The sequence below is a fragment of the Vombatus ursinus genome, unplaced genomic scaffold (genome assembly GCF_900497805.2).
Source record: "Vombatus ursinus unplaced genomic scaffold, bare-nosed wombat genome assembly UNPS02014818.1, whole genome shotgun sequence".
NCBI lineage: Eukaryota > Metazoa > Chordata > Mammalia > Diprotodontia > Vombatidae > Vombatus > Vombatus ursinus.
Genome location: NW_020954596.1, coordinates 2,707,743 through 2,724,175, shown reverse-complemented (window position 1 = coordinate 2,724,175; position 16,433 = coordinate 2,707,743). Strand labels below are relative to the sequence as shown.

General features: G+C 39.5%; 2 protein-coding genes across 4 annotated transcripts in view; both read right to left on the bottom strand.

The window, feature by feature from the left end:
- UBOX5 (U-box domain containing 5) overlaps positions 1-16,433 on the bottom strand; it is a 42,679-nt gene that overhangs the window by 25,128 nt on the left and 1,118 nt on the right. The window lies entirely within an intron of this gene.
- Positions 5,476-16,433, bottom strand: part of FASTKD5 (FAST kinase domains 5) — a 12,080-nt gene continuing 1,122 nt past the window's right edge. The window contains exon 2 of the mRNA XM_027836174.1: positions 5,476-8,211. Within this exon, the coding sequence (XP_027691975.1) occupies positions 5,760-8,174 (2,415 nt within the window). The 5' untranslated portion in view covers positions 8,175-8,211 and the 3' untranslated portion in view covers positions 5,476-5,759. The remainder of the gene's footprint in view (positions 8,212-16,433) is intronic.

Sequence of the window (16,433 nt, the reverse complement as noted above, 5' to 3'; positions counted from 1 at the left end):
GTAAATTATCTCATAAAACAGACAAGAAAAAGCTTTTACAGTGGAGGGGAAGTGGGGGAAGTTAGAGGGAATGAGTGAATCTTACTCTCATTGGATTTGGCTTAAGGAGGGAACAACATACACACTCAATTGGGTATGGAAAGCTATTTTACCCTACAGGAAAATAGGGGGGAAGGAGATATGGGGAGGGAAATGATAGAAGGGAGAGCAGATTGGGGGAGGGGCTAATCAGAAGCAAACACTTCTAAGGAGGGACAGGGATAGGATGAAAGGAAATATAGCTAGTTTTTTACAACATGACGACTATGGAAGTGTTTTGCATGATTACACATGTATAACCTGTACAGAGTTGCTTGCCTTCTCAATAAGAGTGGATGGGGAGGGAGGAAGGGAGAGAATCCGGAACTCAAAGTTTTAAAAACAAATGTTAAAAATTGTTTTTACATGCAACTGGGAAATAAGATATACAGGCAATGGGGTATAGACATCTATCTGGCCCTACAGGAAAATAGAAGGGGAAGGAGATAAAAGAAGGGGGAGGGGGTGATAGAAGGGAGGGCAGATCAGGGGAAGAGGTATTCAGAATGCACACTGTCTTGGGGTCAGGGGAGGGATGAGAAGAGGAGAAAATCTGGAACTCAAAATCTTCTGGAAGTGAATGCTGAAAACTAAAAATAAACAAATTAGTAAGAAAAAAAATAAATGCAAAGAAAAAAAAAAGAAAGAAAACCTAAGAAGACTTATATGAACTGATGCAAAGTGTAATGAGTAGAACCAGGAGAACACTGTATAGAGTAACAGCAATATTATAATATGATTAACGGTGAATGACTTAGCTATTCTAAGCAATACAATGATCCAAGACAATTCTGAAGGACTTAAGATGAAAAATGCAATCCATTCCGAGAAAGAATTGAGTCTGAATACAGATTGAAGCATACTTTTTTTACTTTATTTTTCTCGGTTTTTTTTTTTTGGTCTGTTTTCTTTTACAGCATGACTAATATGGAAATATGTTTTGCATGACTACACATATACAACCTACATCAAATTGCATGCCTTCTCAATGAGGGTTGGCAGGAAGAGAGGGAGAAAATTTGGAACTCAAAATTTAAAAAATGAATATTGAAAATTATTTTAATATGTAACTAGGACTGTAACAAATTATATGTTACATGTAAAATAAAATATTAAATATGAGAATATAACAAAACACCTCAACAGTGGTATAAACAGGATGGCGTACAGCAAGAATATCATCAGCTCCCTCACTCTGGACAGAGGCCCAAATGCCACCTTTTGTGTGATGCTATCCCTGCCTTTACTCTACTTCCCCACTCCACCACCCAGACTTTCATAAGTTTGTTCTCTGCCTCTTATTCTCTATATTTTATTTTTATTCTCTATATTATATTTTATTCTCTATATTTTATTTTATATTTATTATAACCAGTTACCTGCCTGTGGGTCACATTTCCCCTACAAGATTCTAAATTCCGCAAGGGAATAAACAATGTCTCATTAATATCTCCTCCAGCATGGAGCAGTGTTCTCTACATAGCAGGTAACTAACTGAATAAAATTTTCAGCATGATGTTCTGCTACAACCTCAAGTTCACCATGACTAAAATTCAATTCATCCTTTCCTCTAAAATGTGCTCCTCTCCTTGGCTTCCTGATTTCTGTTATTATCATTCTTCTCAATCATCTTGTTCATAACCTCACAAAAGCTGATATATCTTCCTCTTTTCTGTCCTTCCCCCCACATACACCAAGTTACTAAGTCCCACCAACTCTACTTCAGGAGTATAAGGAATCTTGTATCTTCACTAACCCTCTAACTGAAATCTAGCATTCATTTGTTTTTTCTGAGATTTGGTTATTTAAATTCTGCTTCTTGTTCTGTTAAATCTATGCATTTTATATTTTGGTGGATAGTCATTCATTTTATTTATTTTATATAATAACAATAATAATAATAATAAAAATAAAATCCCTCTTTCCTAGAGAAACAACTCCGAGAAGGAAGTCATCAAAAGAAAACATAAAGAACATAAAGACATAAGGCAACCTCATCATTCAGATGGCTCTGACAGAAGCTGTCTGGTGATTACAAAGCTCTGAGACTCCTCTACGTTTTTCCACTGAAGCAGAGACCTTTCCTATAAGGTAAATCTTCAAGCCTGACATTTTTGCAGGCCTGTCCTATAGTCTTTAAACATGACCAGGTTGGAGTCATGAATGGTCCTGTTATTCTCCATTCACCTGTTTTCTATGCCCAGGACGCCATCTATGAGATTCAAAGGGAGTTCCTGCGTAGGAAATTTTCATAGAAGGGAAAGCTTTGGGGAATCCAGCTAAGGCAACATTAACAGTCTCTGTTTTCAACCAAATACTAAGTAGACACTAGATGCCCAGCAAAGACAGAAAATCATTAGCTCAGATCAGTATTCTGCCCCTTAGCCTCAATCTCCTTACCTGTAAAACGAGAGGATGGGACTAGATGACTTCTGAGGTTCCTTCTAGCTTGGCATCTATGACCCTATGATATCGATCTCTGGCCTCTAGAGAAACTCTCTTCTGGCAATGAGAAATCAGATCTCAAAGGGAAATCACAAGTTGTTAGGTAGAAAAGGTTCTGATTTTCATTTGGAAATCTATAGGTTTCTTTTACTTTTTATGTCTGTAGTCCCCTCTTCACATCATTCTCACCAATACTTGGAAAACAAGAAAGAGCTGAACATCAGGTGTGTTAGCACAGACATAATCTTGGTGTGTACACACACACACACATACACACACACACACACACACATACAAAACCAAGAAGTGGACGATCAAACAATTATCTGGTAAACTGGGACATGAAGACAAAGCACTTATATAGTTCAGTCCCAAACCAACATTCTGGTTTTCCTCACCAGTAGGTACTTGGCAGTGGGGGAAGGGCTGGACTGGGCTTATCACTCAATGAAGCGAGATGTGTAGATAACTACCCCCAGCTTTCCAAGTAAGCCTAGCTAGTGAAGTTACTGCCCATTTTCTTCAAAATCTGAAGATTCTGAAACTCTCAGGACTGAGGAACCACCCTGGCTTTCCAAAACCAAGGGTCATGGAAATGTGATCTTCCCTCCCCTGCACTCTGAACATCACATGAGCCTGGATTGAATGTGTCCCATCAACACGCAGAAATGAGGAAAAGTGGGGCAGCTGGGTGGCACAGTGGATAAAGCACCGGCCCTGAAATCAGGAGGACCTGAGTTCAAATCGGTCTCAGACCAAACACTTGACACTTACTAGCTAGCTGACCCTGGGCAAGTCACTTAACCCCAAATGCCTAAAAAAGAGAGGAAGAAAAAAGGAATGGCTTGCTTTTTATTGTTGTTGAGTTTTTAAAAAGGGGCATCTTCACAATTTTAAACTGTTCAGAAGGGCCTGGTTCGCCAACTGAACACAACCAGGCTAAGAGTTTCCTTAAATATTCTGCAAACTCAAAGTGTATCCTCAAGAAAATATTTATGATGGGAAATTGTCTCTTTTTTCAATTTCAAAAAAATTTTTTATAACGCTTTTTGTCTGTATAAAGTATACAACCGAACTACGATGAGAAGGAAATATTGTCTACATAGAATATTATAATGAAAGTTGGTACATAATTCTGATGAGAAGAAACCTTGCAATTCTTTAAGCCATACTGTTGTTTTATGTTTTCCTTGGATGAAAATATCAATATTAATAACCAATATATTATTCAAGTGTTTAGACCTATTAATATGCTTATACAGTTTATTTATATGTGTATTTTGGGAAGTATTACCTTTTAAGGAAAATTATAATTAGATTTGCTAGCAAGGAAGGAAACCGAGAATATTTTACTCTTCTTTACTTTACGACCAGACTCAAGATCCCAGTTCCTAGAGGGAAGCCCAGCTTCTGGACATTTGGAATTATCCATACCCTCTCCTGTAATATAATTATAATTTATTCTCTCTCTCATTTTCTTAAACATTTTATTTTTAATTTTGATAGGGGGGTTGAGGAAGGAGGGAGCATCTGGTAAGAGCCTCTGTGTGACAAACTTGTCTCACATGACCATTTGCCAACCCTTAAGACAAACCAAGGTCCTAACTGTTCTCCTAATGGGAACAGGACAGTCCATGGAATAACTTCCAGGAAGCACTTAACACACTAATTATTTTCAGATTCTCACACAAACTGAGGCAGGTAGTAGGTACAAGTATTATTCCCATTTTACAGAGTAAGAAAATGAGATCTAGAAGTTAAATGATTTGCTCAATGTCATAAATAGTGGCAGAGCCAGGACTGAAACCCAGTTCTCATAACTCCAAGTTCACAGTTCTTTTCACCATACTTGGTGTGGTGGGATGCCTCTTAAGTATACTGTTAAATGGAAATAACCTACTTAGTATTTCCCATTTATCCTATATATAGCTTGCTTGTGCACAGTTCTTTTGTGTGTTACTTCTCCATGAGCTCCCTGAGAGTGGGGATTGTCCTTTAATTTTTTTTTTTTGTATTCCCAATGTTTAGCACTATGCCTGGTTCAGGGTAGGCACGTAATAAATGTTTACTGGTTGACTAAATAAAAACATCTTAGTCATACCTCTCTAAGGGCTTAATATATTCTATTTTATATGTAGGAATATTGTATTTATTTATACAAATGCCTTCTCTCCCATGCTAGACCTTAAGAGCCTGAAGGGTAGTTACATGGTCTCTTATGTGTCTTCCCCAATGTCTGCCTAGTGCAGGGAGTTATGTATAGCAAATTCCTGTTGGGTAGTAAAGGCAATATGGTACAGTCAATAAAGTACTGGTCTTAGGGTTAAGAAGACCTCGAATCAAACTCCATCTCTAAACACTTACTAGAGTGTCCAGGGGCAAGCAATTTAACCTGAGTCAGTCTCCTCATCTATAAACAAGAAATAATAGTATCTGTGGTACTTATCTCACAGAATTGTTGTGAGGCTCAAATGAGATATGTATGTAAAGTGTTTTCCAAACTTCAGAGTGCTAAATGTCAATTATTATTACTATTGTTAAAAAGATGATTCCATGATTCTAGAAATAAAATACCCGGGCCACACATTTGGCAAAAAGTTACTGTAATCACCAATGTTGCCCCTAGAGATGGTGGAGGCCAGATGTGCTTCTCATGAGAGCAGGGGTCCTCAACCTGGTGTCTGTGTATAATTTTTCAAGGAATCCATGAATTTGAATGGGAAAAAATGTAAATATGTGCTTTTTTTCTAATCCTATGTATTTGTTTTATGCATTTAAAAACATTATTCTGACAAGGGATCTATAGGTTTTACCAGACTATCAAAAGGAGATATTTGAACTGTAGTGATTTTTTCCTTATGTTTTCATTCTGAAAACTCAAACACAAGTCCCAGCAGATAAATAAGAAAGCACAATACCGAGCCTACGTGAGAGAAATAGGAGACAGATGGATAACTTTAAGTCATTTATTGATGCAATGGGAATACCATCAAGCAATAACACTTGCATAATCAGGTAATATCAATACTGATTCTGGTAAATGTATTTTTTCAACCTTGGCAGGGGAGGGCCACATGGAGAGAGAAGTCCATTATTTCCTCTTTGCTCTAAGCTACTTGGTTTCCCATAATGCCTCACTTCCACTTTGGCTTGCACAATCATTTCTAAGTGCTAAGGACAGCATGCTCCCTGTTAACTGGCATGTGAGGGTGATGACGGACAGATCCCCTGATGCCTCAGAAGCCAGAATGGAACACTTTCTCATGAAGATAGGAGAGCTTTTCTGAACGTGTCCGTTTGAATAAAGGAAACCACTCCCAGAAGGCCAGCTCCACCACGGTGTACCCAAGCCTTCTTAGCTGCCTCCTCTTCATGTTGTGCAGCCCAAGTAGGTGCCTGGAACCAAAGCAATATTGGTTCCTATTTGTCACCTGAATGGCCAACTTTGACACCCCTGCCTGTGGCCCTGTTAAGGAACACAAACCGGCCACTTCTGGAGCCCCTCCTGTGGACAAAAAGTCACTTAGAGGCACTGGCTTCTTCTCTACCCCTCCTGCGTTCTCACCAGCCTCTGCCTCAGCCTGAAGATGTGTGCTTGATTTTCCCTTTAAAAGCCGAGTCATCAAATCATCCGTAAGCCTTACTCCCATGTGTTTCAGGTGAGTTTTGGTCACGTTTGTTGGTATGGCTTCTTGGTTAAAAGGGAGAGGTTTATTATTGACATCAAGCCAAACCTCTAAATCAGATGATCGTGTATGAGGCAAAATCATATGATGTTTAATATACTGGGGCCCCCCTAAAATAGTCTGAAGTAAAAAGAGAGCTTCTAGGAATTCAGGCTTGGAGGTCATATCTTGTCTTGCTAAATTCCACAACATCACTGCCCCCTCTCGCTGCAGCTCAGCATTAAGACGATTACCTTTGTAATCTGGGCACTCAACCCCAACAGTGCCATCAAGAGTGTACAATTCTTTGGTAAGCTCAAACTTACTTCTCTCCTGAGCTAGCCTGATAAATTCTGGACTCAAGGCGAAATCAAGAAGATCCAGTGGAAAGCGGTCAGTAAATGCCAAGCCTAGCAAACTGGTGAACAAGTGGTCAGGGAACTCGCTAAACTCAGGCATCTTTCTGTGAATCTCACCTGTAAGGTTGGAATAAAAGTTTTCTGCATTAGGTGGCTCATAATTCAAAGTTCCAAAAGACCACAAAATTTTGGCCACATCTTTGCTCCGACAATATGCCACCCTGGGAGGCAACGAAGCAGCTACAGCATTCATGACTCTTTCATCCAGATAGCGTAAGGCTGAGCAGGCAAGAGTCAGGTGCATGACACCCTGGACCCCCATGGAAGGGATACGCTGAGGGGCAATCCGTCCAAACTCTTTCATGAAATCTATGTGGTCAACATGAGTGAAGCGAAACATTTTAAGTATATTCACTAAGGCATAGTTGCTCAAAAGGTGCATCTGGACACAAACTTTGTCCCCAATTTTGCGCATGACATACTCAGAAAGACTGCTACTCGATTTGAAGAACCCTAAACAGACTGTGCCAGCCTCTTCTAAATTGAGTAAATCCAAAAACTTGAGAACCAAGGACTCTAGCTTCTGCATTAAGTCCTGAGGCACTTGCCGACCTTCACCTATAATATAAATTACGTGCACCAGCTGTGACAAGGAGAGATCTTTCCAATGCAAGTTAAGATAACTGAAAAATATCTTTAAAAAGCATGGTACGCTGTGGCCTAAGCAACGCCACAGGTCGGCCACCAATAAAAGCTCATCTAGGTTCATATCCCATACTCGACGGCAAAACTCTCTTTCATACGTAGCTAGCATTGGGTGGGAGCAAGGGATCCCCAATCGAACAAATGCTTTCAAAATACCTATTAGGTCTGAAGCTTCAAAGAGTTCTATGTTCTTTAGGCTTAACTGGCACAGCATTGTAAACTTGATACTGGACAAGAGTCCAGAGCGCTGCTCCATGGGCAATGAGCTCAATTTGTCAAAGTAGTCAGCGATGGTTTGGGGCTGAAGATTGCTTTGTAACACTGTCACTTTGTGTAAAATCAATTCACCCTCCTCAATGGACAGGGCCTGCCAAGCCTCAGATATGTTGTAACTGTGATGCTGGTACTCAGGCCTTAGCTTGAGGAAAACTCTAGGGTCTTCAAAGGTGCTGAAAGTTTCCACATCAACCTCTTGAATATCTTCTTTCATTACCTGCAGTCTGCCAAGCCGCACCACATTAGGCCGAGGAACAGAAGCCTCACTGGTCTTCAAATTCAAGAAAGCATTTCTGGTCCTTGGCGTTCCCCGAGAAGAGGGGATACAATAAGTGTTCTGGATAACATTAGAGTTGTCCTTTTCTGGAGGACCATGTTCACCATGTCTTGTGCTTGCACCTCTGGCCACTCTTTCAGTACTATTATAGGCAAGGGAATTGCACAATACTCGGTAACCTAGAGGATTCAAGAGCTTGAGAGTGGCAGCAGCTTTGGGTTTAATATTGATCTCTTCAGGAGTCTGAACACAATCTTGTGGGGTTTGAATAGGCCATTTTTTCCTGGTTTGGTTCTTGGCTGTGGTTGACAATGAAGATGTCCTGCAGATCCTACTTGGAAATCTTCGGCATATTATCACAGTAGCCATGGATCACAAGTGACTGGGCCAGAATTGGTGCCAGGTACTGAAAAAAGGGTAGATGAAGAATGAGTGGGGCTTCCACTTACTGTGATGGACTTAAAAAAAAAACCCAAACCATACAGACCAACCCATAAATAGTGTTACCATTACAGGAAACTTGGCACCTAACAAAATATACCACCCAATTCATTAGCAATAATGTTAAGTTTTATTTCATTTCTGCATCAGCTTCTATAAAGGATAATATAAAAATACTCTATACAAAATCATGGCGGATCCCAAAGCAAAACGATAGATGAATTTACGTAGGGAAATCCTGAAGAGTGTGGGAAAGGAGATGGAGGGAGAGAAGAATGCTTCCTCATTCAAAGAAATGACATCTGACCAAAACAAGACTTCTGAGCTTTAAGCCCAGACAACAGGCATGAAGCCAAACTTTCTATCAGAAGTCTGGGAACAAAATAGCTGCCAATTCCATCTTTGGGGACACTACAAAAAAAGTGATGTTTGGGGACAAGAAAGGTTGCCTCAGGAGCAACACAAACTAGAAAGTAGAATACAAGATAGTACATCACCACCCCAACAATGGCTTAACATAGTGCCTGGCACAGAGTAAGTGCTCAGTAAATGCTTAATGACTGAGCAGAGATATCCCTGGTTCTTGGAAGTCAAGGAAGTCCTTTTCTTTAAGGAAAACTTAGCTAGAGGGCAATTCTTCCAATGTTCCAGGATGCTCTTCCCCAATCCAGGTGAGCTGTGACAGCATCTGAACATCCCGGGAGGAGACTTGTGACTGTCACCCAGGCTCCAAATCCACTAAGTCACAGGGCAGGAAGTGGAAGCTACTCTCAGGCTTAGCTCCTGGAATAAAGCTCTATTCCCAATGAAGAGGAACGTCTGGCACCTCCTTTCTTTCAAAGAGCAAGGGATGTTCAGCTATCCCAGTGGAAGAGGCCGATTATGCCTGCTTACAGCGAATCAAATGTTGATCAATTACCTCTTTCCCTTAGCATAATTCACATTCATAGCCAAACCTGTTTCTTCTCCTTCTTCTTCCTCTGAAGAAACTCTATGTGACAGCCACATAACATCCAATAACCAGAAAGGCCTGGTTTCCTCTTTTAAACATCTAGGGCACGTGACTCCCTAAGTCAGGAGAAGACAAACTCTTGGCTTTAGGCAACACTGCCCCTGCTGGTATGAGACAGTATTAGGAGGAATCCACAGATTATGGCAGCCAATGCTGCTGTTCTATCAGTAGAGTTCTTTTCCATGACATTCTTGTTGTACTTGTTCTTGATTCTGGTAATCCTAGTCAATACAGAACCTGTGGGTATAGGCACTGTGTCCAGGTGGGCCTCAATCACAAAAACTATAAAGTAAACTCCTGTTCTCTGGCAGGCTTGAGGAATGGCATGTTCTGGTTATTCAAATCATCTGAGTTACCATATATTCTATGACCAACTTTTTAAAATTACAATACAGCATACCTCACACAAAAATGATACTGAACACAACTGAATCTTTGTTAATGCAGATGGCACTTGGACCTTGTAGTGCCTTAAGATAAGCAGAAAGACCAGGTAAGAGATGTTGAGGTGACAGAAGGCCAGAAAAATCAACCGTTACTATCTACACATGAACAAATTTATTTTGCTGCTGCCCAGATTTATTACAGTAAGATTCTGGAAGCTGAATGGCTTCAGAGAAAGTGCAGCCACTTTCAGTAAAGACAGGATAACATCCCTGAGAGTAGGATTATCAAAGAGTTGGAAGGCTTGCCCCAGTCTTTGCTTTTCTGCTAAAAGCCAACGCTACACACTAGACAATCAGCCATAGTTAGCTCTTGCCTTATTATTTCTGAAGAGCTGAAGGGAAGTGTCAAAGGGTTTTATACTCTCAGTCTCCATAAACTGAATCATTTCACAGTTTAAAAGAAAAAGAAAAAGAAAATTCATGGGAAAAAAAAGTAATGACAGAAATATCTGTTTATATCTATACAGGCACAAGAAAAGACTAATTCACAGAACATTTGAAACTTGAATTTCTAGTCATGGAAAATCTGGTGTTTAATGGATTATTCAATCCAAAATGAGAGAACATGTACTCTGAATTTTTCTACCAAGCAGTCTGGTTACAAATGAATGGTGGAATACATGAGGTGCATCTATGGGGATGAATAGTCAGATTGGACCTAACCTTGCTCGTGAAATGTCACGAAATAATGGATTCAGCAATCCTGCTTGATTTTCTCTGATAAGAAATGGGAAATTTGAGATTTTAACTGGTCCTCTACATTTTGTTTAATGCTGAACTACACATCAAAAGATGTCTAGTCCAACCCATGACGGAAGAGAATTCTCTCCAAGCGGTCATTCACTCATTCCCCAAGGAGGCAGCCCTGTCCACCACTGAACATGTCAGGAAGTTTTCCATTACACACACCTACCTCTAGCTCTCTACAATTTCCCTTTGGGGCCAAACAGAATAAAAATCCAATCCCTTTTCAACCTAACAGCTCTCAAATGTTTGGAGATAGCCTACCCTCCCCCCAATGCACCTCTTGTGCATTCCTTCAAATGATGCTAGTAAAAAATCCCCTCCCTCTTCTGGCTGTCTCCCTCAGGACATGCTCCAGTGTCCAGCAAATACGAAGAATTACATGCTCCAATGTCCAGCAAATATGAAGAATTAAAAGAAACTCGGGAAGGCTTGTTTGAACTGATGTAGAATGACTTAAGTAGAAGCAGGAAAACAATCTACACAATAGCCTCAATGACGTAAAGAAAAAGAACACCAGAAGATGTCATAACTCTGTTGGATGTCATTACCAATCTTAATGTCAGAGGACTAGCAATGAAGTTTATCTATCACCTCTCAGCAGAGAAGTGGCAAATTTACATATGGAATGAAGCATATGCTATCATGCATAGTCAATGGTTGAAGTGTTTTCTTTATATTTCTTTGTTACAAGGGAGCATTTTTTTTTTTGAGGGAGAATTGGATCAGAGTGAAGTGACAGTGACTTTTTTTTAACAGCATCAATAAATTCTGAATTTTTAAAATGCAGTATCTAGAATGGTACATGAATACAACGGAATATTACTGTGTTATTAGAAACAATGAATAGCAAGGATTCAGAAGCACAGAAAGACTTACTATAAAATGATGCAGAGTACAGCAAGGAAAACTAGGAAAATAACATGCACAGTCATGACAACAGTAAATGGAAAAAAACAAAACAAAACAAAACTGAATGCTGTTTAATTACAGTGACCAGGCTGAGAGCCCTGAGGAACAGATGAGAAGATGTACTTCCCCCTCCTTTGCATATGTGAGGGACTATAAGTGTGGACTATATCCTGTACTGTCACATTAAGTTGATGTGTTTCTGCTAAACTGTTATTTTTTCTCTTTTATTCTTTGTTGTAAGGGATAGATGGTTGAGTAGAGGAAGAGAAATTATATTTGAAAATAAAGGTGATATTAAAGATACTGATGTGTTTTTTAAATTATGAGGTTGTTTTTTTTAATGCAGTGTCCATAACTAAATCCAATTTTCCAGATATCAACTGATCAAGGGAGAAGACAGTAGGACTACCATGACCCTCATTCTACTCCCTATGCCTCTGTTAATTCATTCTGAGATCACATTAGATTTTTTGGTTGCTAGGTAACACTGCTGACTTTTACTGAGCTTACAGCACATTAAAACCACTGGGCCTTTTTTTGCATGAACTTCTGTCTAGCTATCTTTTAAAAATCTAACTGTAGAGCTTTACAGTCAATCATTTTCACTTTTAATTTCACAATTACTAGTTTTGTTCTACCATTCTAGCACGCTGAGGTATTTTTGGATCCCACTTTGTCATCCAATATGCTGGCTCTCCTCCATTGCCTTGTGTTATCAGTAAATTTGATTATTATGCCATCTACATCTTTTATCCAAGTCACTGATAAAACTATTGAACAAAACAGAACCATGGATAGCATCTGAAGCAATCCATTAAAGACCTTAGACAAGGGATTGGGACTTCTAGGTCCTTGGGTTCAGCCTTTCGACTGACTCCAAGTTTTACAGAACAAATCCTTTTATTAAGGGGATTTGCTCTGTGAAGTTTGGATTCAAAGGGCTGCACTTGAGGACCCAGAGGGCCACATGTGGCCTCGAGGCAGCAGGCTCCTTTAGACCTTCCCTTCTAGGCTGACACAGCTTGTCTCTTTTTGAGTCCACTCTGGGAAACACACTGAAAATATTATTAACAATTCACATTGATACAGTACTTTAATATTTTCTCACAAAGCCCTGATAGAGAAACAATGGGAATATGATTATCTCTCTTTTGCAAACAAGGAAATTGAGGCACCAAGGAGTAAAGTGGTTTTTCTACAGTTACACAGTTGGGAGACATCTGTCAGGTTCTGAACCCAGATCTCCAGACCTCTCCAAGTCCTCTATCTCATGATGCCTCTGCTAAAGAAACTAGGTCTTAATTACCTAGTTCTGACTCCACAGTCGTAACCCCTTGGGAAAAGCTATGAGGAATCTCTGTGCCCACACATGCAGGGGCACCTGCTCTTTGTTCTCCATTCAGAACATCTGGTGAGGACAGACTTAAATTGGACCTTTCTAACCTGGAAAGACTTACCGTGAACTGATGCTGAGTGAAGTGAGCAGAATCAGAACAACATTATACACAGTAACAGGAACAATATTTGACAATCAACCATGACTTAGCTCTTCTCTACAATACAACAATCCAAGACAATTCCAAAAGACTCATGATAAAAAATGCTATCTTATATCGAGAGAAAGAACTATGGAGTCTGATTGTAGATTAAAGCACACTATTTTTACTCGCCCCCCCCCATGGTTTTCCCCCTTTGTTCTATTCCTTCTTTGACAACATGACTAACGTGGAATTATGTTTAATATTATTACACATGTATAACCTGTATCAGATTGCTTGCCATCTTGGGGAGGGAGGGAGAAAAATTTGGAACTCAAAAAATCTTACGAAAAATGAAATGTTGAAAACTGTCTTTACATGTAATTAGAAAAAATAAAATGCTATTTTTTTTTAAAATTGACCTCTCTCTTAGGCAGGTGGACAGACAACAAGTTACCAGGGCCTAGGAGGAACTACTTCTACTGCTGCATCTCCAAAACAAATTTGGCTATAAAGCATTTTGGGGACTGAAAGACAGCTGAAGCCCCGTTGCTGTTGGTGGGACAAATTAGAGGTAGGGAATAAAACAGAGACAAAAGAGTAACATGGGGTTTTTAAAGCAAAGAGAGAAAACTAAACCTGTTTTCATGCCAAAAACGAGGCATGCATCATTTAAATATTTTAATACACTAATTAAGAATAATAATGTATTAAATATTTTAATACATTCGATATAAATTTCATAATCCGGAAGAGAAAAATATCACTTACACCATCATTTTCTCTTTAAACCTATGTATTCAATTGGTGCATACCATCAGGATTACATGTACATAGTCTGGGAAATGCTTCCCTAACGCAACTTAATGAGCATCACTTCTATGTTTCAGTGAAAAATGTATCCCTACTCCCAGGCTTGCCAACTGAGTCCAGAGTGCTGAGGTCGAGAAAACAAAGAGGTGAGAAAAAGGACTAAGTAGAAGCCAAGCAAGATATAACAAATGGTTTAGGCGGAACAATGGAGAAACAGTATGAAGGGGAAGAGACAAAAAAAAAAAATACTCTTGAGCTATTTGCTCAGGGAGCTGACAAGAAAAGCCAGGCACAGAACACTTGGAGCAAAACTATCAGTACCTTAGTTTTTCCCATCTGGCTGAGCTTCACAGGACCCTCTTTCACCTTTCACAGAACAATCACCTGCACTGCCCACTCAGAACCACTTCCTCCCAGTAAAGGCTTCTTTCCTGCATCTTGTTAATATCCATCTCATTCCCTAGGGACCTTACAGAGCCACAAGCAACCTCCAGGGACCTGGACACCACACCATTCAGTGAAGTCACTTTGTAAATCACTCTAGAAAGTGGTGATTTCACAAAAATAAGTGCTTCTTACTACTGCTGATCTGAGCAAAATGCAGCTGCTTCTTTAATGCAGTCAAGAAGGCCAGAGTAGGGCAGAGAGGAAATGCTGATTCTAACTACACCCTACATGTAACATTTTCAGCGTGATTACCATACGGTCAATTTACTAAGCCAGACATCGAAAATCCCTCTAACTCTGGTCTTTGATCCTTCTAAGAAAAAAGCTTGCCTCTCCCCTTCCTCAGATGAAAGTGCTACAGAGATGCTGAAGAGTCTGACACTCTACATTTTCCTGAAAACAATGAACTAGGAACAGAACCAAGAAATGGGTCTCAATTCTTGGCTCTGCAAGTGATTTACCACATAATGCTGAGGTCATATACTGGATTTGATTGATTGACTGATTTCCTAAGTCCAGAGTGCTAAACCTAATTCTAATGCTGACCATGGGTCTTAAAGAGTGGTTGTCTTAGATATTCAAATGCCAAAGAAGAGAGAATCTTGGCTAAGAAATCTCTCTCATGAAGGAAAATGCTATCCACATCCAAAGAAAGAACTATGGAGTCTGAATGCAGATTGAAGCATACTATTTGCTATTTTTTTTCTTCTGTTGTGTTTTGTTTCCTCTTTCTGATGGTTCCTCCTATTGCTTCTAATTCTCACCTACAACATCACTAATGTGAAAATATGTTTACTAGGAATATATATGTATAACATATATCAGATTGTGCACCGTCTTGGAGAGGGAGAAAAATTTTAAACTCAAAAGCTTATGGAAGTGATTAGTGATAATTCAAAATAAATTAATTAAAATCTTTTTTAAAAGGGGGGCGGGACTGCTAGGTGGCGAAGTGGATAGAGCACCAGTCCTGAGTTCAAATCCGGTCTCAGTCCAAACATTTGATACTAGCTGTGTGACCCTGGGCAAGTCACTTAACCCCAATTGCCTTTAAAAAAAAAATCTCTCCTCTCTGTGTGCTTCATCATCCCCAATGGGGCAGAGTGACACTGACAAAGAAGGTCAAGTTATATAGCTAAAGGGTTATCTAAATTTGCCCATAAAAAGACAATCACCTAAAAAGCTGAGTAAAACTAAAGAAAATCATAAGGCAGGTCCTCTTCTCTCTACTCTTTTTAAAAAGAGTTTCCAAAGAATATGGGTAATAGATGTTTTCTCCTTCATAGAATGAAGATTATCTTTAAAGTTCCTTCAGCCCTAACATTCCGGAGTCTGTGTGTAAGAACACCTGGCAGATATTCACATCATCTTACTATAGTGGGATGGAGAGGACATAATTAAAAGAATTAAGAATGTGGTCTACTTATAAGAGTCACTGAAAATTTGGCAAACTGTCCAGACACTAAGAAATTCACCTGCAAGATCAAAGTTGAGATATCAGATATCACTTTTCATTCAGATACTTACTCTTCCCTGATTTTCCAGCAGTCAGGTTGTCAATGCAACAGCTAGCTAGCTCTCTTTCCCAGAATGAGTCATTTCAGCCATGACACCAAAAGCTCTGATATACAAGATTTCTAGTGCACCACAGGTTCCTTTGGTAGCAATGTGGGTTAATCTGAAAGCTTATGACCTTGCCATAATTTAAAGGGCTTACAAAAAACAGGGGAAAAAAAAACTAAATGGAGGGGGGGAAACTATGCTGTAAAAGAAACAGACCTGCATGATTTTGCAAAGCTGGTTCATTTACACAGTCATACAGTATTCTAATTCTATTTTATGGCCACAAGGTGCCAGTAATTCTCTTTACTCTCCATTTTTTTATTCTTTATCACCTTGCTGTTAATAATGTCATCAACCTCATTTTACACACACAGAGAGAAAATGGAATAGAAAGGAACTCAAACAATTAGAGCATTACCTGGAGGCCTCACTCGGAACCTCAATCAATAGGCCCAATATACTCCACTAGATTGTTAGCCAACAGGCTTTTCAGAGCTGGGTGCAAAAGGAGTTCACATGAAACCACCTGAGCATCCTACCAAAGGCTAGAGTAAGATATGCTTACTTCCCCTAAAGGGAAAGGAGAAAGTAAATAAATACGAGGGCAAACCTTCCACATAAAGACAGGCAAAAAAAGCCAGAACCCATCAGAAATTAGTCCTCATCCTTCACCAGCACTGGAAAAACAAAACAAAAATCCTGGAGAATAACGCAGACAGTCCTGCCGAAAAAGACAAATATGTCAAATAAGCAGGAAGGTGGGGAGGAGTGA